The sequence below is a fragment of the Dermochelys coriacea genome, chromosome 1 (assembly GCF_009764565.3).
Source record: "Dermochelys coriacea isolate rDerCor1 chromosome 1, rDerCor1.pri.v4, whole genome shotgun sequence".
NCBI lineage: Eukaryota > Metazoa > Chordata > Testudines > Dermochelyidae > Dermochelys > Dermochelys coriacea.
In genome coordinates this window covers 218,634,524-218,659,601 of record NC_050068.2, presented here as the reverse complement: position 1 = coordinate 218,659,601, position 25,078 = coordinate 218,634,524, and the positions used below count along the sequence as shown (strand labels likewise).

Sequence of the window (25,078 nt, the reverse complement as noted above, 5' to 3'; positions counted from 1 at the left end):
AATGTTTGCAATTAACAATGAAAAAATAATGTATGTGCCCTTCCCCCACACCTCTCAGTCATCATTTAGTCACAGTATATATATTTAGCTACTTTTATCTTTTGTCCTAAATCAGTCCCTTCAGACCCCTGATCAGTGTTAGGTTGGTATCTTTGTTCGTCTTCTCAAAACTCATTCCACTTTTTCAAGATCTTTTTGGTAACAGGCTTGTGAAAAACTAGGCTTTTTGTTTGGTTGGTTTTTCTCCAGAAAAAATCCTGACTCCGTGGATTTAATCCATTTTCTTTTCTTTTGTTTCACAGTTTTTGAACTTCTCTGTCATGCTGAAGTTGTTAGATGAATGTAATGTATATTTGAGAGCAGATTGACACTAGAAATATTAGGCTTCAATTCTAAAGGAACGGTTCAGAAATTATGGGAGGTTGTTACATACCCATCAAAATAGACAGAGGGCAAAGAGATACTAGTTAGATATTTGGTTACCATTTATTCAATACCCAAAGTACATTCACCAAAAAAAAAAAAACCCCACACACAAAAACCAAAAAACACCCCACACACCTGTCCAATTTTTTTGAATATTAACAGTTGATAGACATGCCCTGTCTGTTAAATGTGTAATCAGAGATTTCACTCAATTTTATCAAATCACTAGAAATGACATGTTATGGATGTAATGATGCTCACTCTGTAATATGGTCACAACTTGTTAAATACAGATCTGATGTCTATAGTCCTGTATAATGTCTCTTTAAACAAAAGCTCACTGTTGTAATTATTAGTTTTGTTTCTGATATTTACATGGCAAGGATTTGTAAACCTGGTAAAACTTCTCAAATAAACAAACAGTGAAAAGAGAGGAGGGAAAAAAAGAAACTAAATGAAACTTTAGACTCCAATTGTGAATGAAGGCTATCACTGTCCTAAAAATTTGAAAGGGAAGCAAGGAGAGCATCAAGGTTTTTGTTATAGCTTTTGTAAAACAATAAGAAAATGATAGAACAATCCAAACACATCGGGTGGGAGGAGAACAGTGATTGGAGAGAAGGTAATGGCTTGTGAGTAGAATGTTGAAATGAGGAGAGTTGATGGAGCAGAGAAGTATTAGGGAAGCTTGTTTTGCTGGAAGCCAGAAACTTCTGGAAGGTAGGTGGGTCAATATAAAGAAATTATATATGCACTTTTTCCTGGATCAGTGGTTCTCAACCCGTGGGCCATCTGCGGCCCAATCAGCACACAGCTGCAGCTCATGTGACATCCTCAGGGCCGTAACTAGGGTGGGGTGGGAAGGGCACCTGCCCCGGACACAGAACTGAGGGGGGGAAGGGTGCGCAAAAATGAGGTGGCGCAGGATCAGGCCCAGCACCATCCACCACCACCCCAGCCTCCCCCTGCAGCATCATCAGGAGGCCAGGGTGCTCAGCATTCCTCCACCCCACAGGCTTGTGGGTCCAATGACCCCAGCTGGAGCAGGTTCCCTGGCATGAGGACTGCAGCAGCAGGTGGGAAGGGCGAGATGGACAGCTGAGCTATGTGTAGTCGAGATAGGAGACAAGCGGGCATGGGGAGGAGGGTTCAGGGGACTAGGACCGTGGGGAGGGAGGTGCAGTGGGCTGGGGCCACAGAGAAGGGGGTGCAGCCAGCGCATGGGGGACAGACTCTATGTGTGGGGACTGGTGGCAGTCTCTGGATTGGGGGTTGAGTGCTGGGGGACACTCCTTGGGGGGGCTGAGGGCTGTTGCTGGAGGGTTCTGGGGGACAGTCCCTAGGTGGGGGGATGGGTGAATGGGGGGCAGTCCCTGGGTGAGGGACTGAATGCTGGAGGGGGCTGTCACTGGGTGGGGCCATTCAGCCCTGGACAGGGCAGCCTATCTCTGCACATGTGCCAGCCCATATTTGGGAGGGGGGATCTGGATGCTGGGAGGACAGTCCCAGGGTGGGATGGATAATGCGGGACAGTCCTGGCTGGGAGGCTATCCCTCATCAGGCAGGGCTGCCCCTCTCTGCGGGCAGGGTCCACAGCTGGGCTCTCTGGGTACTCAGCCCAGGGGTGCCACCAGCAGCAGTGTGCAAGTGTGGGTGGCAATACACCATGCCATGCCACCCGTACTGTAAATTAATTAATTTTAAGAGTTAATGTTTTAACTTATTTCGTTAATTTAAAATGCTCTTAGTAGACATTTCATAGATTCATAGATACAAATGTCAGAAGGGACCACTCTGATCATCTAGTCCGACCTCCTGCACAGCGCAGGCCACAGAATGTCACCCACCCACTCCTATGAAAAACCTCACCCATGTCTGAGCTATTGAAGTCCTCAAATCATGGTTCAAAACTTCAAGGAGCAGAGAAGCCTCCCTCCAGTCAACCATGCCCCACGCTACAGAGGAAGGCAAAAAAACCTCCAGGGCCTCTCCAATCTGCCCTCGAGGAAAACTCCCTCCCGACCCCAAACATGGCAATCAGCCAAACCCTGAGCACATGGGCAAGATTCACCAGCCAGATACCCAGGAAAGAGTTTTCTATAGTAAATCAGATCCCATCCATCTAATATCCCATCTCAGGGGATTTGGCCTATTTACCCTGAATATTTAAAGATCAATTACTTACCAAAATCCCATTATCCCATCATACCATCTCCTCCATAAACTTATCGAGTAGAATCTTAAAACCAGATAGATCTTTTGCCCCCACTGCTTCCCTTGGAAGGTTATTCCAAAACTTCACTCCTCTGATGGTTAAAAACCTTCGTCTGATTTCGAGTCTAAACTTCCTGGTGGCCAGTTTATACCCATTTGTTCTTGTGTCCACATTGGTGCTGAGCTTAAATAATTCCTCTCCCTCTCCTATATTTATCCCTCTGATATATTTATAGAGAGCAATCATATCTCCCCTCAACCTTCTTTTAGTTAGGCTAAACAAGCCCAGCTCCTTAAGTCTCCTTTCATAAGACAAGTTTCAGAGTAGCAGCCGTGTTAGTCTGTATTCGCAAAAAGAAAAGGAGTACTTGTGGCACCTTAGAGACTAACAAATTTATTAGAGCATAAGCTTTCGTGAGCTACAGCTCACTTCATCGATGAAGTGAGCTGTAGCTCACGAAAGCTTATGCTCTAATAAATTTGTTAGTCTCTAAGGTGCCACAAGTACTCCTTTTCTTTTTTCATAAGACAAGTTTTCCATTCCTCGGATCATCCTAGTAGCCCTTCTCTGTACCTGCTCCAGTTTGAATTCATCCTTTTTAAACATGGGAGACCAGAACTGCACACAGTATTCTAGGTGAGGTCTCACCAGTGCCCTGTATAATGGTACTAAAACCTCCTTATCCCTACTGGAAATGCCTCTCCTGATGCATCCCAAAACCGCATTAGCTTTTTTCACAGCCATATCACATTGGCAGCTCATAGTCATCCTATGATCAACCAATACTCCAAGGTCCTTCTCCTCTTCCGTTACTTCTAATTGATGCGTCCCCAACTTATAGCTAAAATTCTTGTTATTAATCCCTAAATGCATAACCTTACACTTCTCACTATTAAATTTCATCCTATTACTATTACTCCAGTTTACAAGGTCATCCAGATCCTCCTGTATAATATCCCGATCCTTCTCCGAATTGGCAATACCTCCCAGCTTTGTATCATCTGCAAACTTTATTAGCACACTCCCACTTTTTGTGCCAAGGTCAGTAACAAAAAGATTAAATAAGATTGGTCCCAAAACCGATCCCTGAGGAACTCCACTGGTAACCTCCCTCCAACCTGACAGTTCGCCTTTCAGTAGGACCCGTTGCAGTCTCCCCTTTAACCAATTCCTTATCCACCTTCTGATGTTCATATTGATCCCCATCTTCTCCAATTTAACTAATAATTCCCCATGTGGCACGATATCAAATGCCTTACTGAAATCTAGGTAAATTAGATCCACTGCATTTCCTTTATCTAAAAAATCTGTTACTTTTTCAAAAAAGGAGATTAGATTGGTTTGGCACGATCTACCTTTTGTAAAACCATGTTGTATTTTGTCCCATTTACCATTGACTTCAATGTCCTTAACTAATTTCTCCTTCAAGATTTTTTCCAGGACCTTGCATACTACAGAGGTCAAACTAACTAGCTTGTAGTTACCCGGATCACTTTTTTTTCCTTTCTTAAAAATAGGAACTATATTAGCAATTCTCCAATCATTCGGTACTATTCCTGAGTTTACAGATTCATTAAAAATTCTTGCTAATGGGCTTGCAATTTCAGGGCTTGCCAATTCCTTTAATATTCTTGGATGAAGATTATCTGGGCCCCCCGATTTAGTCCCATTAAGCTGTTTCAGTTTCGCTTCTACCTCTGATATGGTAATATCTACCTCTATATCCTCCTTCCCATTTGTCATGCTACCATTATCCCCAAGATCCTCTTTAGCCTTATTAAAGACTGAGGCAAAGTATTTGTTTAGATATTGGGCCATGCCTAGATTATCTTTAACCTCCACTCCATCCTCAGTGTTAAGCGGCCCCACTTCTTCCTTCTTAGTTTTCTTCTTATTTATATGGCTATAGAACCTTTTACTATTGGTTTTAATTCCCTTTGCAAGGTCCAACTCTACTCGACTTTTAGCCTCTCTCACTTTATCCCTATTTGCCAGTGTTGAAATTAAACGTATTATATCAATTTGAATCATATTGCTGTCATATAACAAATATTAAACCTTTTTTGTAGATGTACAGGTAGTATATATATTGTGTGGATGCAGCCCACATAAGATAGCGAGCTGCATATGCTATTCCTGGGGGAATTCTGTGCCACTGTACACATGCAGAATTCATGTCCGGTGCAGAATTCCCCCCCCCCCCCCGCGAAAATACATTCTGCCCACTAAGTGCTTCAGTTCTGCCTTTCACCCACCAGAGACCGCTGTGGCACTAGAACAGTGGGCAGCCAGCTGTGTTCATCACAGCAGCAAAGTTAGGACAGACAGAGTGGGGCACATGGGGCCGTTGGTGGTCCACAGACTGGGGTTCAAAATGGCAAGTTGGATTCAGTGGGGACAAACTGGGGCATGGGCTCAGGAGCTGGTGGGATGGCAGCATTGAGCCAGGGGCTGAATGGGAATGGGGGTGCAGGGCCACATGAGGATGGGGGTTGCAGGGACACACAGGGACAGGGGCAGATGTGCCTGACTGAACGGGAGAGGCTTGGGGTCAGCCAGGGTTTGCATGGGGGAGGCTCCACAACTCCCTAACAATCTCCCACCCCACCCCCAAAAAAACCCTGTTCCATACTTCTCCCACCCACACCCAACAACCCTCCAGGTTCACTCACAGGCTCCTTCCCTCTCCCTCAGCTCCTCCTGTTACCTCTGACACCCCCAAGCCCTTGCACTGCTTCCAACGGGTGGGGGAAATGTGTTCCTGTATTGATGTTTAAATTAACTACTCAAAGTTCTGTATTAATATTCCTCGTAAGGAATCCATTTGTCAAAAAATTACCTGAATCTTTTTTTTGTCCATATTGTTACGGACATACTTGCTGACAGGTATTTTGAAATAAATTACCAAAATAGTTGAAACTGGTGTGTTTATAGTCTGTTATTTTGACAGACAAAATATTCAGAATTTTAAAATATTGTGTGCAGAGTTTTAAAATTTTTGGCACAGAATTCCCCCAATACGCGGTCCACAATGGTAAATAGGTTGAGAACCGCTGCCCTGGATATACCACAGCAAATGGATTTCATCTTGCAGGTCTACTAAATGCAGCAAGTTTAGAAACAGGGAAGAAAAGAAAAGAAAAGAAAAGAAGAACTGAAAGGATCAGCAATGACAATAATGAAGATGGTTAGCTAAATATGAGGAAAGATCTAAGAATGGCTACAATCACACATACTGGGCAAAGCATGTCCTACATGATGCTCTTCATTCTATGTCTGAAGAGAAAATTCCAGAGTAGGGTGCCAAGTTGCTGAAAATGCAGAGTAAGTACAACATGGATGTCTTGCCGTTTGCTTAAACAACAAAAACAATGCAAAAAAGAACATATTAAGTGGATTGGACTTTGATGAATACATAACAGGCATTTTCACACAAAAAGGGACTCTACAGAGAGATAATGAACTTACAAAGCAACTGAGGAAAAACTTGAAAAACTACAGGCTAATGACATTACTGTTGCAGTCTCAGCAGAAATCTGGCCTGATCTAATTAACAACAAAGAACTGGAACCACACAAAGGCAAAATTGAAAATTGATTGAGCAACGCAATGGAACCTTTTCATTAGCTGTTACTGCTCTCAACTACACAGGTCAGAGGTTCCACTCAGAACAGGAAGAAGAGACAGAAAAGTGGCTGATGGAACATCAACCTGAGGGCTTGTCTTATAGCGCTGCAATTTTCTTGCTCAGGGTTGTGAAAAAACACCCTCCTGAACGCTGCAAGTTTCAGCGCTGTAAAGCGCCAGTGTACACAGTGTACCAGCGCTGAGAGCTACGCCCCTCATGGAGGCGGTTTTTTTAGAGTGCTGGAAGAGCTCTCTCCCAGAGCTGCACCACGACCACACAAGTCACTAGCATTGCCAGAGTAGACTAGCCCTAAGTTTCTTCTTTCTCTGCTAACACTGAAAATTAGAGATCCAAATTCTGATCCCAAATCCGTGTATGTGCAGGAGACTGTGCTAGAATTCTTTGGATCATCATAACAAAAGCAGCAAGACACAACAGCTTTCAGGGTTTTGTCAATTTTCTAAAAAGGTGAATGCCTGGACAGTTAGCTCAGCATCAACTATTTACTGTGTGTGTGTTTTTGGCACAATCCAGCTAGGTTAGTTGAAACTGCAACAGGTTAGCTACCAAGGGCAGATACGAGAGCGAGAGGTTTAGCTGGTTAGTGGACTGGGAACGCGACTGAAGCTTTCCCTTTGGACAGCATGTGCCTTTTCCTGCTTGGGGCACACGTGTGCTTATGAAGTGAATCGCTCAGGATGTGTTTTGTGTATCATTTCATTATACCGATGCGGATGTGCTTGTTTTTCAGTTTTTTCCCAGTTGAGTTTTTTGGATTGGGGAAAACCACAACAATCCTGTGTGGTAACGTAGTCCTCCAGAAACGAATACAGCACCCCCAGGGCACTCACAACCGAACCTCAGAGAGAGCTACTGTTCTATGATGTGCCAGCTTTCACCACTCAGCCCAAAAAAATCACACTAGCCTTTTCCTAGAGCCCCATCACACTGCAAACTCAAGCCTGGGCTGGCCATTCTCCCCTGGAGGTCTCTTTCTGCATCACTACTTCCTCCATGTCTCCTTTTGATTGTATTTTGGATTGACTTTCTCTCAGGTAGCTTAGCTGCATTCTTTCAAGCAGAATCTCATTGGCTAGTTTTTTGCTACATTTCTAATCTCTCTGTCTCCCTGTTTGTTATTTCTCTCTCCTCCCTGGCATGTACAATTCCTCTCTAGTCACAGTCACCTGGAAGCGGCACTGATGTGCTGTATACCCCCTTTCCAGATTATTAAGGACGATGTTAAAGAATACCAGACCTGGCTCCCAAGCAGGCATACTGTCATTTATATCATTCCCCCAATGATGGCCCAATATTGTCCGAAAAGGTGAAAAACAAAGCTGTTTGTTGTCTAAACCTCACTGATATTAGAGCAGCTATCACAAGCATCCCTACAACGCAATTCCTGTTGCACCTTAGCTGCAATCAAAAGCTACCTTCCTGATCACATAAGAAATCCTGGATGATCCTCCTCTCAGAGAAGTGAATGGGAGACTGGCCTTTGACTTCCTTTAAGGAAGGGCTGGGTCCTATATCCGTGAGCAAACAGGGAGGTATCCTAGCACAGCTTTCCATGAAGTGAGTCCAAAGTAAATGGAGACTGCCAGGCTGTCAGAGAAGTAAGCTGGGCTTCTCCTTCAGGAGTGGGTGGCACCTGCCAGAGCCAGCCAGACTGCTATTAGAGCAGTGGAACACCTCCAGCATCAAAAACAGTACATGAGGTAAAGGCACGCTCTGAAGAGAAGAGTCTGGTTCATTTTCAGTTGGAGTAGGAGCCATTTCCCCTCAGTGGACTCCAGCTACCCACAAGGGAGCCTCAGCCAGGGGGAGTGTGGACAATGGGCGAAACTCAGAGGTGATGTGTAATGGAGGTAAGTGTGAGGCCTGGTCTACACACAAACTTGTACTGGTTTAGCTATTTTTAAACCAATTAAACTAGTGCAAGCCACAGGTTGTCCACCGTGCCTGGTTTATATTAATACATTTACAGGCACAAACTAAACCAATATAACCAGTTCCGAACTGATTATGGGTTATCCACAAAGGTGAAAGCAGTTTCATTCTAAAGGTAGGACACCTTGTGAACTGGGCTATCATACCAGAAACAGTCCATTTGTGTGAGCCGCCTCCTGGTTAGAGATGGAGGAAGAGTCCTCAGTCAGGGGAGAGGGGCATGTACTTTCTCTAGCACCTCTGCCTCAGGATAAGTGAATTCTGTGCACATCAAACATAGAGACAGCTGCATAACTTTCCCTTGCAGGCTGGGCCTGCTCCACACACAGTTTGTCCTGTTCCACAAACTGGCTTATAAACTATGAAGATGAACTCAGGACTATATTTACATCTTTGTTTGGTCAGATCTTTCTATAGATCACACACTGGGCCCCTCTTCCTTGGCATGGACCCCAAAAATTAGTAAGCAAAGGAGGGTATAAAATCAGTGGCTGGGGCCCTGCCAGGGGTGCCTTGAACTAACCGTTCACATTGGAAACAGGTGCACTGAGGACAAGCAGGGACATTGTACCATCCCAGCATGGGTAGTGAGTTCATTACACTTCTTTGCCCCATAAATCTGGTCTACATTTTTCACCATGAGGGTGCATTATTTACTTTTTGCACTTTGCTCATCTAGGGCCTGCTCTAAAGCCCAGTGAAATTAATTGGAGTACTTCTATTGACTTCAATGGGCTTTAGATCAGGCCCCTAGGTAAATCCCTTCTGTTTCTTGTCAATTTCACTTCTGTTCTAGTTTTGTTCCAGTCAATTCTACTCTTGAATTGAATCTCAATTCTACATCCTGTCAGTTCCCCTTCCTGAGTCTCATGCCCAGCCTATCACACTGCTCTTCACAGTGCTGCACTTGCCCAGGTGTGTTGCTAGCATAGGCGACGACTCCATGGGTGCTCCGGGGTTGGAGCACCCACAGGAAAAGAAATGGTGGATGCAGAGCACCCATGGGCAAACCCCATCAGCTCCCCGCCAGTCCCTCAGTGCCCCCTGTCCGCCAGCAGACCCCGCCGATCAGCGCCTCACAATCCCTCTCAGCGCCTACCATGGATCAGCTGTTTCGTGGCATCAGGAGGCACTGGGGAGGGACGGGGAGGAGCGAGGACACAGTGTGCTCAGGGGAGGGGGCAGAACTGGGCGGGGAAGGGGCAGGGCCTTGGGGGAAGGGGTGGAGTGGGGGCAGGGCCTGGTCAGAGCTGGGGAAGGGGAGCACCCCCTGGCAGATTAGAAATTTGGCGCCCATGGTTGTAAGGACTTCTGGGGGCACACACATTTCCCAACTTCTTTGTGATTCTCTGTGATTCTTTCCCAGTGAATTGTGGGAGAACTTGTCTGTCCTTCTGAGCACTCGAGGACTATCAGCAGTCAAGTGGGTTAGCCTGCATCCTCACTGTGAAGTGGCAGGGTTACGAATTCCAGCCTATAGCCCCAGCTGGGCCAGGCTGTCCGGGTTTAGAGCATCACTAGACTCAGTTCAGAGGGTTTTATGGGAGGGAGGTTAGGAGCAACCCCCAGGTTAGAGCCTGGGTGAACTCTGCAGTGAAGAGATACCCTACGGGACAGTGATTCTCAACCTTTTTTCATTTGTGGACCCCTACAAAAATGTGAATGGAGCTGCAGACTCTTTTGGAAATCTACTGTCTGTATGTGTAATTGAATTCTGTTCAGTCTAAGTCTTTTGCGGACCTCTCAGATATATCCGTGGACCCCTGACCACAGGTTTGAGCACCATTGCTATAGGTATAACACTGTACAAGTGTAACTGGTAAAACCTTCCTTTGTAGAGAAGGGCTTAGAAGAACTTCACCCATGCCAAACTGAAGGCCTGATCTATCTAGATGGGTCTATCAGAAGCCAATCAGCCCACAGAATGACCTGCGAACTGCTGCGCTTGAAGCTTGGGAGCAGGGAACCAAACTACCATGGTGGAGGTGTGCAATCCAGAAAAAAAACTGGTTGGGAAGGGGAAAAGAGATGTCAGAAGAGATTCTGACGAGCGGAGTGACAAATTGTTTTTCCGGAGACTTTTAACCACAGGTTGTGCCATCTCAGCATCTCATTTGGTCTTGCCACTTAAGCACTAGAATTTTTCCTCTTAACTCCTATGCTTTGTCTTTTTTCCCCTCTTGCATGAGTTGATTGCCAGTTAACTCAAGATAGTTACCACCTTTACTATATAACAGCCTTGGGTGAGCCACTCGACCTGTAAAACATATCCTTATCTGCTTTTCTACAGCCCCAGCCAGATACTTTCCCCCACTCTGCTGCAGGCTGATGCATCTCTTTATTCCTGATTGTAGGAAGCTACTGTCTCTATCATTCTGTCCTTAGAGAAAAAAGGGGCACTGTCCTAGCCAGCTGAGAACAGCCCAAAGGCGAAAAATATTCATACCAGGGCTGGAAGTAGACAAAATATTGTCACCAGGAAGCACAGAGAGCAGAATTCATATGCAGCTTGTGCTCAAAGATTTCCCATTCAAAGGCCATATAATGAGGCTGTGTAACAACCCCTGGACACATACACACAAACATGGGTGCTGACTCTGTGGATGCTCTGGGGCTGGAGCACCCACAGAAAAAGAATAGTGGATGCTCAGCACCCACTGGCAGCTAGCTCCTCCCACCCCCCAGCACCTCCCACTTCCCCCCCAGCACTTCCTACCCATCACAATCAACTGTTCAGCAGCTTGCAGGAGATGCTGGGGGCAGAGTGAGGGTGGGGTGTGCTTGGGGGCGGAATAAGGTAGAAAGAGGCAGGGCCTGAGGGGAGATTGAGCACCCCCAAGGAACTCTCAAAGTCAGTAACTCCGTACACAAACACCCTGGCCATCAGTGGGGATTGAACCTGGGACCTTCAGCACCGAATCACAGGCCTCTCCCACTTAAAGTTTAGGGGAACATAATGATGGTTGTGGGGGATGCCACATGCTCACATTCATTAAGCCACTATATTACACTTATCCAAGACCTGTATCAGCAATATGCCCGGTTCTGTCTTACCGCTTAACTGGTCTCCCTGAAAAGAATCTGGTCTCCTTTTAAACTCAGTTTTGACCCTCCCACACTTCTTTCTGTAATTCTGGTTGCTTTTAAAAAATGTATTGAATCTGAGCTGCTGCATTGTTCTTGGCCATCTCAAGATCTCATTCAGACCATCCTACATTGCAGAACAGATGGGCTTGCACAGATCTCACTCCTTCTGGTGGTGGGAAGCTCCCTCCATTCTCCTTACCGTACATCTTGCCTTCGTCCGACAGGATGATCTTCCGCCGTCCACATGGCGGGTAGATGGCTAGCGCTTCCTGGAAGCTCTGCTCAATGTCCGGACTCCACACACCCTCGGCATCATTGTCGATGGGCTTGTCCAAGGCCTCACTGCCCCCTGAGTCGTTGCTCCCCTCAGGGGAGGTGGGAGAACTCCACTCGTTGGAGGTAATGGTGCCAGCTAGAAACTCCAAGGCGCCAATTGGAGAAGCAGCCACAAAACCTTCAATGACAAACACACTGTCTCAGTTACTGATGCCTCCCAGCATAAAGACTATGGGAAAGTAAAAACCAGTTCAGGGCCGATCCCATGCTGGGTCCTTGGCTGAGTGCAGGCCCCTGGCTTTCACAAGATCAGTTTGTCAAGACGGTTTACAGTTAATGCAATAAACTATGCAGAACCACAGAGGAGATTTCCTCGGTCTTAGCAGTCGCTATCCCGTCACACAATCTTATTACTGCTGCAAGGGAGAGCCTTCTCCTCTGCAGGTACTTCTGCCTGGGACAGCCTCCCTCTATCTCTTTGGTTCATTAACTCTCCATTTTTTTTCAATTCTCATCTGAAAACACGTCTTCTCTCCTTTGCCTCTTAATTTTCCTCTCCCTTGGCTGTCATTATCTCTGTAACTGTATTATTTAACTTTCCAAAGCATGGAGGGATTCAGTCTGTGTGAAAGACATGACACAAAATAAAGCTCTGATGAATTATCTAATCATTACTCTTGCCTAAAGAATTGTCTTAGATACAGTTTCACGGGCCTGCAGTTGGCGATCGGTGTCATTTTTAACACTGACATTTCTGCTTTCTTGGGATCAGCTGCAATTTTTAAAAGCAGTGCCTCAAAGCCAGGCAGTCTAATGGAACACCCCCAGCCTGAAAGGAGGCGAGGCAGCATGGGCTAGTAGATAAGTCACTGGACTGTGAGTCATGAGACTGAGGTTCTGTTCTTGGCTCTGCCACTGATCTGCTGGGTGACCTTCAGCAAGTCACTTCACCTCTCTGTGCTTCAGTTTCCTATCTGTCCTGTCTATTTAGATTTTAAGGTGCTTTGGGACAGGGACTTCTCTCACTGTGTGTTTGTGCAGCTCAGGGCACTACAATAATACTGCTAATAATAGATACTTTATAAATCCCTGTAACATAGAAGACAGATTGCTAGCTAGTGGTACTCCAATTTATGGTCCGTGGAGCCCTGCTGGCTGATCCATAGAATGAATCTCTCCTATAGACCCATCTCCACTTGTAGTACCTCGATCCCCTGCTGCTTAGTTCTCCAAATGTTTCACTCTATGAGCCACCAGGGCAGAATGGTGGTTCTCAAGCCATAGTGAAAGAGAACAAAAGAGCTGAAAAATCCCACTTTACCACTCCCCTGAGCCAAGCAGTGGGGAAAACATGTCAAGCCTCCGCCCACATAGGCAGGGAAGAGGAGAGGGCTCAAACAAGGTGAGGAGAGGGATAGTCCAGAGCAGAGAGACAGAGTGGCAGTAAATAGGGAGTAAACACAGAGTAAGGAGACTACAGCTGGAAGCAAAGCGGGAGGAGGGGAAAGTGACGGATGGAAAAACCAGAAAAAGCACGATAGAGACATGAAGATTGAGCCGAGGAAGCAAAGAGAGAGAAAGATAACCAGAAGTAAGAAGGAAGGAAAGGCGAAAGAACAGGAAGAGAGACAAACACAGACAAGAACTATAAAGAGTCATGTAAGCTGTGTTTTGTCTGACACAGGCTGCAAACACTCAGGGGCAGAGGCTGTCTCTGTGCTGTGACTTGTCTAGAGAGGGGCCTAGCACAATGTGGCCCTTGTCACAGCTGGGGCAAGTAGGTGCCACCAGAATACAAAAGCTAATCAGTAATAGAGGGAGAAAGAGAGAAAGGAAGAAATACAGACTGAATGAGAAGAATGTGATCTCCAAGGAAAAGGAGACTGGGAAGAAGAAGAGTAAAAAGGAAGGAAGAAAATACGGGGGAGAGAGGGGTAAGATATGAAGAGGAAAAGCAGAACTGAAGGGGCTAACGGGACAAGAGAAATGAAACAGAAAGAGCAGACTGCTCTCCTTCTGTTCCCAGAGTAGGTCTGGGCTCCTAAGGAGCAATCATCACACTCCAACAGACTTGGAGATGCTGTTCAATTTGTGAGGCCTGTGCTGGGAAGGAGGAGGTTTCCCAGTTTTGCCAACCCCAAGCATTCAAAAATCAGGAGTGAGGCTTCCAAAGTTATGGGATTGGGTTAAAAAAAAAATCACGAGATTGGCTTAAAAGTAATAAATGTCAGGCTCGTTTTATTTGCTTTTTGGTTTCGGAGTCTTTCGGATTCACGTTTTCACGCTCTTCTCCACCCCCATGAGGGCTAGAATCTTACTTAAAAAGAAAAAAAAAAAAGAAAGAAACCTGAGATTCTCATGAATTCACATGATTCCAGGAACTGGAGCTTTAAGAAAAACACCAAATAATGCAGGATTCACGATAAAATCATGAGAACTGACAAAACTGGTTTTCACAAGATTTTGCGACATCCACACTCATTTTACATCTTAAATATTCACAAAAGCCCACACAAAAGCTTTGGGGGAAAAAAGCATAATGTTCTAATAAATAAATAAATTAAACAAGAATAATAATAAGAATAATATACACAAAGTGACTAATCAGCTGGTTGCCTGGAGACTGTAAGATACCATGCTGCAGAGTGGAGGACACAGATTCAATCTAAGGCTGTGTCTACACTGCCACTTTCAGTGCTAAAACGTTAGTCGTTCTGGGGTGTGAAAAAACACCTCCCTGAATGACAAAAGTTTTAGTGCTAAAAAGCGTCAGTATAGATAGTGCTTTATCGCCAGGAGCAGCGCTTCCAGCGATAAAGCTACCACTGCTTGTTTGGGATGGGTTTTTTTTTAAATCACCACGAGAGCTCTCCCCCAGCAATAAAGCGTATCTATACTGCCCATGTCATGGCGCTGCCACAGCCGCACTGTAACATGGGCAGTGTAGACGTACCCTAAATTAGAACTCTATTCAGGGGAGATTACTTTGTTTCCCACTGAACTCCAAGGAACTGGATGCTAGGTCCCATTGCCATGTATTCCCCACAGAAAACATGAGAAAGGAAGATAAAGGCATCGGGGTAACTGAAATTCAGCCCTTAGCCACGATACGTAAACTGTAGTAAGAACTGAACCGAAACCGGCACTGTGCCTTTAAGAGAGCGTAAAATGAGTGACTAATAGTTGCCCCAGTGCCAGATGTCAATCACCAACAGCCTACTCCACTGGCAGGTGCGCTGCACAAGGTTATGCAGACATCCAAGAGACTCAGCTACTGTGGAATGAGAGGCAGACCTTTGAGTCAGATCTCCTCAGGGGAGGATCAGGAATAAAAAAAGGAAAAAGCCACATGTTTTAGCACCTCTTTTCTCATGCTTAAAAACACTCTTGCTCCCTGGGGCCCTGACTATGACCCTGTCTATGCTAGGGTAAAAGGTGAGTTTTTATGTTAAAATTCAAGGGGGCACAAAGTAAACTGTAATTTTAATACATGTTCAGCCCTAAAGATTGACCCTGGCCAATTAACACCTTAAAACTACAACTTGCCTCATGCTGATTGGATTGTAACATGCGTTAGCTAACGCGTTAAACACATCTTTTATCTTAATGTAGCCACGGCTATAGCCTAGGGAAGGTAGGGTCTGTAGTGTGAACTCAAGGGGTGTGAACTCAGTTACAACCTCCCCTTACGGCCATGTATTCAATTTAACACCTTTAAGACTGTTTGAGCTGGCCACGCTGTAGCAAGCAAATGGAGTGAATTCAATTGAAACACACACATTTTGCTGTGTAGAGAAGCCCTACGAGTCATGGGCAGGAGTGGAGGAAGCACTCTGAAAGTGTGGGGGGGGGGCCACAGGTGTCCGCTCCTGCACCGCCTCTTCCCCTGAGCCCTCACCCCCGCTCATTCCTCTCTGCCCCCTCCCCCGTCATTTGCCCTTACGGCTGGTAAAACATGGGAGGGCCATGGCCTCTGGGCCCCCCTGTTCCAGCACCTGTGGTCACAGGCAGATCGCTTAACTGAACTGTGGGACAAATCTGTGCCAACAACCCTCAGGGTGATGGGAAGCAGAGCCCATGAACTCTGGCTCGATAGGGCTTGAGGCCAGGGGGGAGATACCGTGGAGAAAACATGCAGGCTGGTGCCAGAGAGTCAGTCAACTCCTTGGACCCTGCTCTCCAGCCACAGGATACACTGACTTCAAATGAAGTCTCTTAGGGCTTCTCTAAACAAACAGGTTTCAGAGTAGCAGCCATGTTAGTCTGTATTTGCAAAAAGAAAAGGAGTACTTGTGGCACCTTAGAGACTAATAAATTTATTAGAGCATAAGCTTTCGTGAGCTACAGCTCACTTCATCGGATGCATTTGGTGGGAAAAAAAAAAACAAATGCATCCGATGAAGTGAGCTGTAGCTCATGAAAGCTTATGCTCTAATAAATTTGTTAGTCTCTAAGATGCCACAAGTACTCCTTTTCTTTTTTCTAAACAAACAGTTAGGGCTTGTCGACACTGGCACTTTACAGCGCTGCAACTTCCTCCCTCAGGGGTGTGAAAAAACACCCCCCCCCAAGTGCAGCACGTTTCAGCGCTGTAAAGTGCCAGTGTAAACAGTGCCCCAGTGCTGGGAGCTATTCCTCTCATGGAGGTGGTATTTTTAGAGCACTGGGAGAGCTCTCTCTCAGCGCTATGCTGCCACTACTCAAGCCACGTTAAAGCGCTGTGGCGGCAGCGTTGTAACGCTGCCCATAAAGACATGCCCTGGGCGTGTGGCAAGCTGTGGTATTAATCTACCTCCCACGCAGCATTTCTCAAATGTGGCCACCAGGGGCTTTTCTTGCAGCCACAGCTCCTGGGCTGTGATGGGGAGGGGTGGGGGAGGGAGGGCAAAGTAGCACACACACACACCCGTTTCTCCTGGATGCACTACCTTGGTGTTAGGTTGCTGGGGTCACCAGCAGCGGTTGGGCCCTCCCCCAATCTGGAGTCACTTGGGACACAATGCTGTAGGACAGGGGTTCTCAAACTGGGGGTCTGGAGGTTATTACATGGGGGGGGCGTGAGCTGTCAGCCTCCCTCCCAAACCCCGCTTTGCCTCCAGCATTTACAATGGTGTTAAATATATTAAAAAGTGGTTTTAATTTATAAGGGGGGGGTCGCACTCAGAGGCTTGCTGTGTGAAAGGGGTTGCTAGTACAATAGTTTGAGAACCACTGTTGTAGGAGCTGGCAGCCGGTGAGTGTCCCGCCTTTCCAGGGGTGGTGGGGCAGCCGGCTCTGACTGTGGGGCTTTGAGCTCCAGCTCCAGGGTCTGGCTGTGCAGCGGCAGGCCCCGGACTCCAGCCACAGGGCTTTGGGGTCTCTCCCTGGGCCCCATCCTCTGGCATGGGGCTTCAAGCTCTGGCCATGGGGCTTCAGGCTCCAGCCTCCTGCTGCCTCCCCCAGCCTCCCACCCCCATCTCCCCTGGCCTCCACTGCCTCCCCCGACTCTCCAGCCAGGGCTTAATTTGTCCCCAGATTTGCCAGGGCTGAGTAAGTCTGGTGTGAAAAGTGATACTTGTATGTTTGTTAATGTCACTTTTCCCAACAGACTTACTAGCTAGCAATAAATAAATTACATTGACTTGGACGTGTATCTGTGGGTATATATTTGGTTTTCCTCAAGCTAATTAAGTATTTTAGGTAAAAGTGTGAGCGCGGCCACCAGCAAGAAAGTAGTATAAGGGCCCTACTGTGAATCAAACCCTAAACCCGCCCCTTGACCCCTTAAGCCCACCCCTTGACTCCTGCCACCCTTCACCAGAAGGCCCACCCCATGGGGTATTACTTCCAGGGTCAAGGCTGCCACATGACTGGAAGCAAGGTGTGTCATGTGACCCCTCTAACAACTCCTCCCACTTCCCTCTACCAATCAGGATGGGTTTCACCCCTCTAGGACTGCCCCGAGAGGAGATTTGACCAATCAGGGCAAGTTCCAGGGTGCGATGTCCTCTCCAGAAGTGGGTCACCCTCTACCAATCAGGATGGGTTTTGTCCCGCTAGGACTGGTCCCAAGAGGAGATTTGACCAATGAGGGCGAGTTCCGGGGCGGGATGACCCGCCCAGAAATGATTCATGTGACCCCTCTAACAACTCCTCTCACCAACCTCTACCAATCAGGTCACCCCGAGAGCAGATTTGGCCAAAATTGGGCAGGTTCTGGGATGGGGTGAACCACCCAGAAGAGGGGCGTGTGACCCCTCTGCCAATCAGAGCACAGCACCATCACCCCATAAGTCCCAGCGTCAGGCAGAACAGGCCATCTTTTACCAAGAGCGCGTGTTTTAGAAATTGTGGAAACATGGACTCCTTCACCACCCCCGTGAGAACTTCGGACTTTGTTTTAGCCCCGAGCACCTCTGGACTTGTGTGGAGAAAGTGCTACATCAGTGAGAGTTCCGAGGAGACCCTTTGGCCCAACCGTTGGTGGATACAGCGGAAACCAACCCCGAAACCCAGCTGCTTGTGAGGCACGCTGATGAGCGTGATGGCCTCTTGTTGTCCACCCCCCTAGAGGTGGAAGGTGATCATGGCTTGGGGGAGTTACGGGTGGACAAGGTGAATGGAAAAGACGTTGCTCAGGTAAATAAATGTTTAAGAAGTGACGGTCAGGAGGGGTGTGGGTGTGTGTAATGGGGTTAGGAACCAGGGATTGTGTAAATCAAAAACCAAGCCGGGGGGTGCTTAAACTGTTTCTTTTCTGAAAAAATCTCTCGACAGCTCGATGATGCCTTTTAGTGCGTGGCTGCAGGGTCCACACAGACAGTGGGCAGCACCCTAGCGCGAGGTAGATTTACACTCTCGCTTGCTGGGCACTGACTGTTTGCTTCGGCAAGCCCTTACAGGCTCTGGAGGTGCGTGGGGAGCATGAAGGGGCCCTTGGGAGCGAAGAGGCAGCAGTCCCGAGTGTCTCTCGGACTGGCCCAAATCAGTGGAGATACGCTGGCATACACAGGGAGAGAGGAGACCCATGTTCAGACACTGGCAATCTTGAAGCTGCCCAATTTTTTAAAAAATGTTTCTCATCTTGCACCTCTAGGTCACCACTTTTCATTCTAACCCAGCCGAGGCCGGTACTCACTGCAGGGATGGGTCTACGCTATGGGCACTGCGCTGGCATGGGCACTGCGCTGGCATGGGCACTGCGCTGGCATAGCCACAGCGCTGTGCTGGGGGACACGTCTGCATTAGGATCAGGCAAAGTCTGCAGAGTCCAAGTGCTGTGAAGCCTACCCATTATTTCTTGGTTTTTCAGGTTTGTTAGTAAACTGTCATTTGAACCCCTTGGCCCATCCCCAAGTCATATTCAACCTTTGTTTTTAATGTTTGTCCAGCCAAACATAGATGCTGAAACTAGGGGTGCTGCTGCATCCCCGGTTTGAAGTGGTTTCCATCATATGGTTTACACTTTGGTTCAATGGCTCTCAGCCTCCCCACTATACAAATTGTTCCAGCACCCCTGCAGCTAAAGGGGAACCTGTGGTTTATCATAGGGATAGATGATCTCTCCAAACTAGACAGATGTGCTGTATACAGACACCACATTTATTTATTTCTCATTAGAAGTTCTCTCACCTTACTTCTTCCTCCTGATTTTTTCCCTCTCTCTGCCACCTTTTTCACACTCTAAGCAGATCAGAAGCCCAAGAGCATTTGACTCCAGCTTTCCCACCCATTGGGCCTGATTCTCCTTTGACTGATGCACTCACCAAAGCTACTCCTGCTGTATACTAGCATGAAAGGAGAACTCAGACAAGTGGGTCTGAGTTTGGCCAGAACGTTTGACCATCTCTCAATAGGGATCAGGGATGAGCTATAGTGATATAGAAGCTGGAACTGCTGCTACCTGCATTGTACCTGCTCTCTTTTGCCTGAGACTTCAATTTACAGGACTGTCCATCTTGCCCTTTAAACTTGGCCAAAACAGCCATTTATCAAACCAAGAGGAGAAAGCTGGTTTAGAGGGCTGAGGGAGGAGGAGGCTTCTCTGTGATAGCCCAGCCTTCCTCTAGAGCTGGTCAAAAAATTTCAACGGAACAAGAAAATAATGTTTTGTTGCAATCGAAACATTTTTCAGGAAGGTGTTGATTTAACTACAAGTTTTGACAGGAAAAAGTGTAAATGAATTGTTTTGACTTTCTTCTTTCCTTTGGATTGTGTCAAAATGATTCATTTAGATAAGGTAAAAATCTTCCATTTCAACTTCATCATTTCAATACATTTTGATTTTCATATTACATTATTGATTTATATAGTATATTAGAAATGTTACATATATTTAACATATACTATATTTCATAAGAAGTGTAATATATACAAAATATTTTATACTATCATGCTTTGACATTACCAAAATGAAACAATTTGACATGGAAACAAGATATTTAGATGTTATCTAAAACAAAATATTTCAGTGTTTCCAAATTTCAAAATATTTTAGGCTTTCCTTTTTGCAGAAAAATTTTGAAACCTGGACTTGCAGATTTGGCACAAACAAAATTTTGAAATGTCAGAATTTCCCACACAATGTAAATTCCGTTTTCTATCCACCTCCACCTATTTCCTTTCACTCTGAACTCGCATATCCAGGCAGGGTTCCTTTGGGCACTGTCCACTGATTTAGAGAAGTGGGTGTTGTCCGGAATTCTCTTCTCAATGTCCCTTTTGGTGCCTCATTTTGAGCTAGTGATCTTTACTCCTTTTCCCTGTTTTTTCATTCTCTCTTCCCCATCACAAGTTGATCCTTGTTTCTGAAGCCCTTCCCCTCCTTATTTTTTGTAGCGAGGTGGCTACTTCTGTTTTGGGGGGGGGGGCTACACTCACGTTTGCACAGATCAAACAGGCTGGCACCTCACACCACCACTACATTCACTGCTGCTACACTTCCTTCTGTCTTTTCCTATTTTTCCCCTTCATTCTTGGTGCCTATGTTTCTCTGTGTCATGGTCTGTCCCTACTGATTCCTTTTAATGTAGCAGCTCTGTGGGCAGTGGAAAATGAACGCAAGCATAACAGGGCAAAACCCTTACAGCTCCAGCAGCTTCAGTTCAATTTTTCTCCCCAGCACTGGTAATTTCAGTGCTTGCTCTCTTCCCTCTCACACATGGCATCTCATTGAGATTCAGAGTTCCTGCAGGGACAGACAGCTGCCAAGGGCTCTTCAGCAGAGGCCTCATTGACAGGGAGGGCATCCTTAACACAGACTCCATAAGCTGACACATCTGCTTCCTAATATCTATCCTCCAAGTTATTACTGTTGGTAGCAGCTTCCTCTGCAGTGTCTGCGACAGCTGCTCCACTCAACACAAAAATCATACTTTCCTGAGGTTGTGGAGTATGGCAGCCAGCTGTCTACAGTTGTTCAGCTTTCTTAGAGCTGCTTTGTGTAAGTCCTCTCCCTGCTAGTGAGTCAGTATCAGGCACAATATGCTAGGCACAGATCCCCTGCTACACACCTCCTGGACACCAGCATGGGAATGAGAGGCAGTGTGCTCTAGTGGATAGGGCACTGAGCTGGAAGTCAGGTGACAAAGATTCTAGTCATGGTTCTGGACCTGATGTACTGTGTGCCGTTAGCAAGTCTCTGTGCCTCTGTTTCCCATCTCACCCTTTATCTGTCTTATGTATTTGGACTGTAAACACTTCACGGCAGGGACTATCACTTGCTATGTGTCTGGTACAATGGTACCCTAATCTTGGTTGGACCCCTATGCATCACTAATACAAATAATGAAAAATCCTTGGGCTAACTCTCAGGGTATGCTGAGTCATGAAACACTGTTCTTGTAGAGGATTTTAACTATTGTATCTAGGTGTCTATTGGGTAACAAATACCATCTGGACATCTGCAAAAAACTTCCTAAGATAGCATAGATGCCAACTAACAACCCATAGAGTAAAGATTCCAGCCAGAGAAGAAGGCACTCTACAGCTGCTTCTTACTCAGAGAGAGGCATTGTCTGAGAATAATAGGAACCAGTAACAACCAGTTACTTGAAATCAGCACGACAAGGGATGTGTTCACACAATGCAGCAGTACAAGAGCTTTTGATCTGAGGAAGGCATATGTTGGGGAATTAAGAAATCTAGCTAGTAAGGTGCAATGGGAAATAGCATTGAAACTCACCAGAGTGGAAGGAGGCTCAGAAATCCTAAGGGACACTCTAATTATAGCTCACTTCCTCTGAAAAAGAAGAATGCATGCAATAAATAAATGTGTCTTCAGGAAGGGATGCCCACAAATTAAAATAAAAATGACTGGAAATGGAGAAGAAGGCCGACATACAAGAATATGTGGGGTTAGCTAAAGTTTTCAGGGCAAAAAGAGAAGAGCAGCAAACATCAATATGAGTCAATAAGCTCTTTGGAGCAGGGACTGTCTGAAATCAATGGGGGTGTTGCCATTGACTTCAATTTCATCCTGGGAGTTTTTCTATTAACTGTAGTGGGAGCTGGATCAGAACCTGAGTTTATAGACTTTTCCTCGTTTTCAAGTCCTTACAGAAATTTGCCCTGGCCTTCGTCTCTAACCTAGTCTCTTCCCTGACCATTCTGCTCCCCCAATGACATCAGGCCTGATGCCACATTGATCCATTTCTCTCACATCTGGGCTTTCTTCCATGCAACTCCCTCCATTCAGTCTCCATCGTCTCCTCATTCAAATTCCTCCTGAAGACTACATTCTTCCCTGATGTCCACAGGAATTCAACAGTATGTATTTTTACATCCTAGTCATTCCCAGTGCATCCAATCTACGCTGTGTCTGACTTCTTTGGATTATAAACTCTTTGAAGCAGGGGCAGTCTTGATAGCTGTCTGTGTCTTGTACAGCACTGTACTATCAGCACTCAATAGGTGCAGTTGCGAAGCAAGTTCTTGATCCCTGTGTTCTTGATAGGAAGGACATTAGCACACATCTTGACCCAAGATAGGCTTCAACATAGGGAAGGGTAATTATGCTGATGCTGAAATTTGAGAGCGATTCAGAAGCCTAGTCATCTGAATGATATTTGGGAATATCTGAATTTGCAAAAAGCTTCAAGTGCAAGTAATAGGTGAAGCATGAACTCTACTGGGTAGTGGGGAAAGGTGAGCAGCAGCAGAAGGATAGGCAGGGAAGAAAGGAGAACTGAGATTGCTGTTATGTATGTCAGACAAACTGATAGTCACTGCTCCTTTAGACTGCACAGTGCGGTTGCTGTGCCTGTCTCCCTACCGGACAAGTCTGTTTTGTAAAGGAAAGGTCTTTTGTAGCACTGCTACTCTGAGATCGTATCACACGCAAGCCTGGGTTCTCACTGAGTGCTTAATACAAGCCCAAGCACGCACTCAGTTTGCTTGGTACATTGAATCTCCCTGCAGCAGCTGCTGCATGCATGACACCTGACTTCCTGAGTAAAGCAAAACAAGAGTCTTAAATGACTGCAGTAGTTCAGCCTGGTCTGAACCAAAGAGAGGATGCAGTGTCCAGCACAGTGATAGAAATCAAAACAAGAAGGGATGAGAATTTCCATCAGTGCAGCCCCTGATTACGTAGTCAAACAGGATGCAATGAGATATGACTGCGTGTGTGGCCTTTGGCACGATCCAGTAGGTGCCATTCGTGATGATGGAAGAACAGAATACAGAACTCAAAAGAGCACGCACGACTCAGGGCTTGATTCTGCTCTCATTTAGGCCAGAGGAAATTGGGATTGGTGATACTGAAGTGGAAGGATCTATACCAACATAAAAGAAGTGAGAGAGCTAACCAAAGTCATCTGAAATAATTGTGTCCTCGTCCACATTGGAATTATCAACCTTGTTAGTTTATATGGGTTTGTTAAAACACAATGGTTCATTCAAGCATACACAAGCTTGCAGAGTAACTATTTAAAATGCTTAATATAAAGCTTAGGTCTCTCTAGAGCAAAGTTACTGTAATAAAACAATAAGTCATTTGTAGTGCTTTGCCAATGATTATTCCTCACGCTATCACTGACGGCTGGAAATTACAAAGAAGGCTACAGGAGTTTGACACCCAAATCCATTGAAAGTCAAAACTCTTGAAGAGCCCAGCCAAAATTAATACAGGAGGTGAAAATATCTCTCTCCCCATTTTACATATGGAGAGACTGAGGCACAAAAGAGCAAAGTGGTTCACCTACTCACAACTGGTGGCAGAGCCCAGATACTGATTTTGGACACCCAACCTGAAACATCTGAAAGGGGCCTAATTTTCACAGGACAGGTGCTCAGCTCTTTCTGAACATCAGGTGCCTGCAAAATGTCTCATTGGGTACCCAAAAACTGAGGAGCCCAAAATCTGTCACTTTTGAAAATTGAGATCAAGGTCTCCTAATTCCCCAATCCTGGGTTGTTGAGAACCCCTAGTCAGGTGGCTATCTTTTTCTTTCTGACCCCCTCTCCGCCATGCTATAAAAACTCCCCGCCCCAGCTGTGCCACAACAACTGGTTTTCTGAATAGAAAAAAAAAAACCAGGGCTGAGGTTAGAGGACAGTCACACCACAGGAGGCTCCCAGGAAGCTAAGCTGCTCAGGCTTCAGCCCAGTGTGCAGGGCTCGGGGCCCTGGGCTGGAGTCCTGCACAGTGGGGCTTTGGCTTTCTGCCCTGAGCCCTAGCAAGTCTAATGCCAGTCATGCTTGGCGAACCCACTGAAACCTGCTTGCGGCCCCCCCCCCCCCAGGAACCCCCGGGTTGAGAACCACTGAACTACACTATGCTGCCTCTCAGCCTTTTCTCTAGCCTTCAAGGCTGGAGTTTTCAGAAGCACGCAACATTGGTCTAACTCAGCTCCCATTCAGCCAATGGTAAAACTTCAGGAGAGCTCTGATGGGAACGGAGTTAGTCCAAATACTTACTGCTTTTGAAAATCCTGCCTGGAGCACCTAAAATATTCAACTTCAGGACTAAGCCAGCAACTGCAGCAGCTGAACTTGGGCTGATTCTCACAAGAGAGTAGCTGTAAGCACTGATATCAGTTCTGAGGTATATGTCTACACTGGAATAAAAGATCCATGGCACAGCCCAGCTCAGCTGATTCAGGCTAAAAATTGCTGTGTAAACATCTGGGCTCAGGCTGGAGCCCAGACTCTGGGACCCTCCTCCTTCACAGGGTCCCAAAGCCCAAGCCCAAACGTCTACACACCAATTTTACAGCCCCACAGCTGAGGCCCATGAGCCAGAGTTAGTTGATCCGGACCGGCTTCAGGTGTTTAATTACTGTGTAGACATACCATCAGAGCCTTAGATCTGTAGTGCTCTCTTTATCTAGGTTTCTAATTGTGGCCATCACCATAGTATCTGACTGCCCGCTTTGGGTAGCATTAGCAGTGCAGTTAGCACCCAACGCAGAGTAATTGCTTTCAGTGGTCCTGAGAGAGAAGCAAATTTTTACTTCAGGCCTCTCCAATCACCTAAACTAAGGCCTTGATTCAGTAAAGCACTTAGGAACATG

General features: G+C 46.2%; 1 protein-coding gene across 1 annotated transcript in view; it reads right to left on the bottom strand.

Annotated features, from left to right (window-relative positions):
* Positions 1-25,078, bottom strand: part of TEAD4 (TEA domain transcription factor 4) — an 80,057-nt gene that overhangs the window by 49,333 nt on the left and 5,646 nt on the right. Inside the window, exons 2-3 of the mRNA XM_038394842.2 lie at positions 21,748-21,804; positions 11,509-11,763 (exon numbers count right to left, since the gene is read on the bottom strand). Of these exons, the coding sequence (XP_038250770.1) occupies positions 11,509-11,515 (7 nt within the window). The 5' untranslated portion in view covers positions 11,516-11,763; positions 21,748-21,804. The remainder of the gene's footprint in view (positions 1-11,508; positions 11,764-21,747; positions 21,805-25,078) is intronic.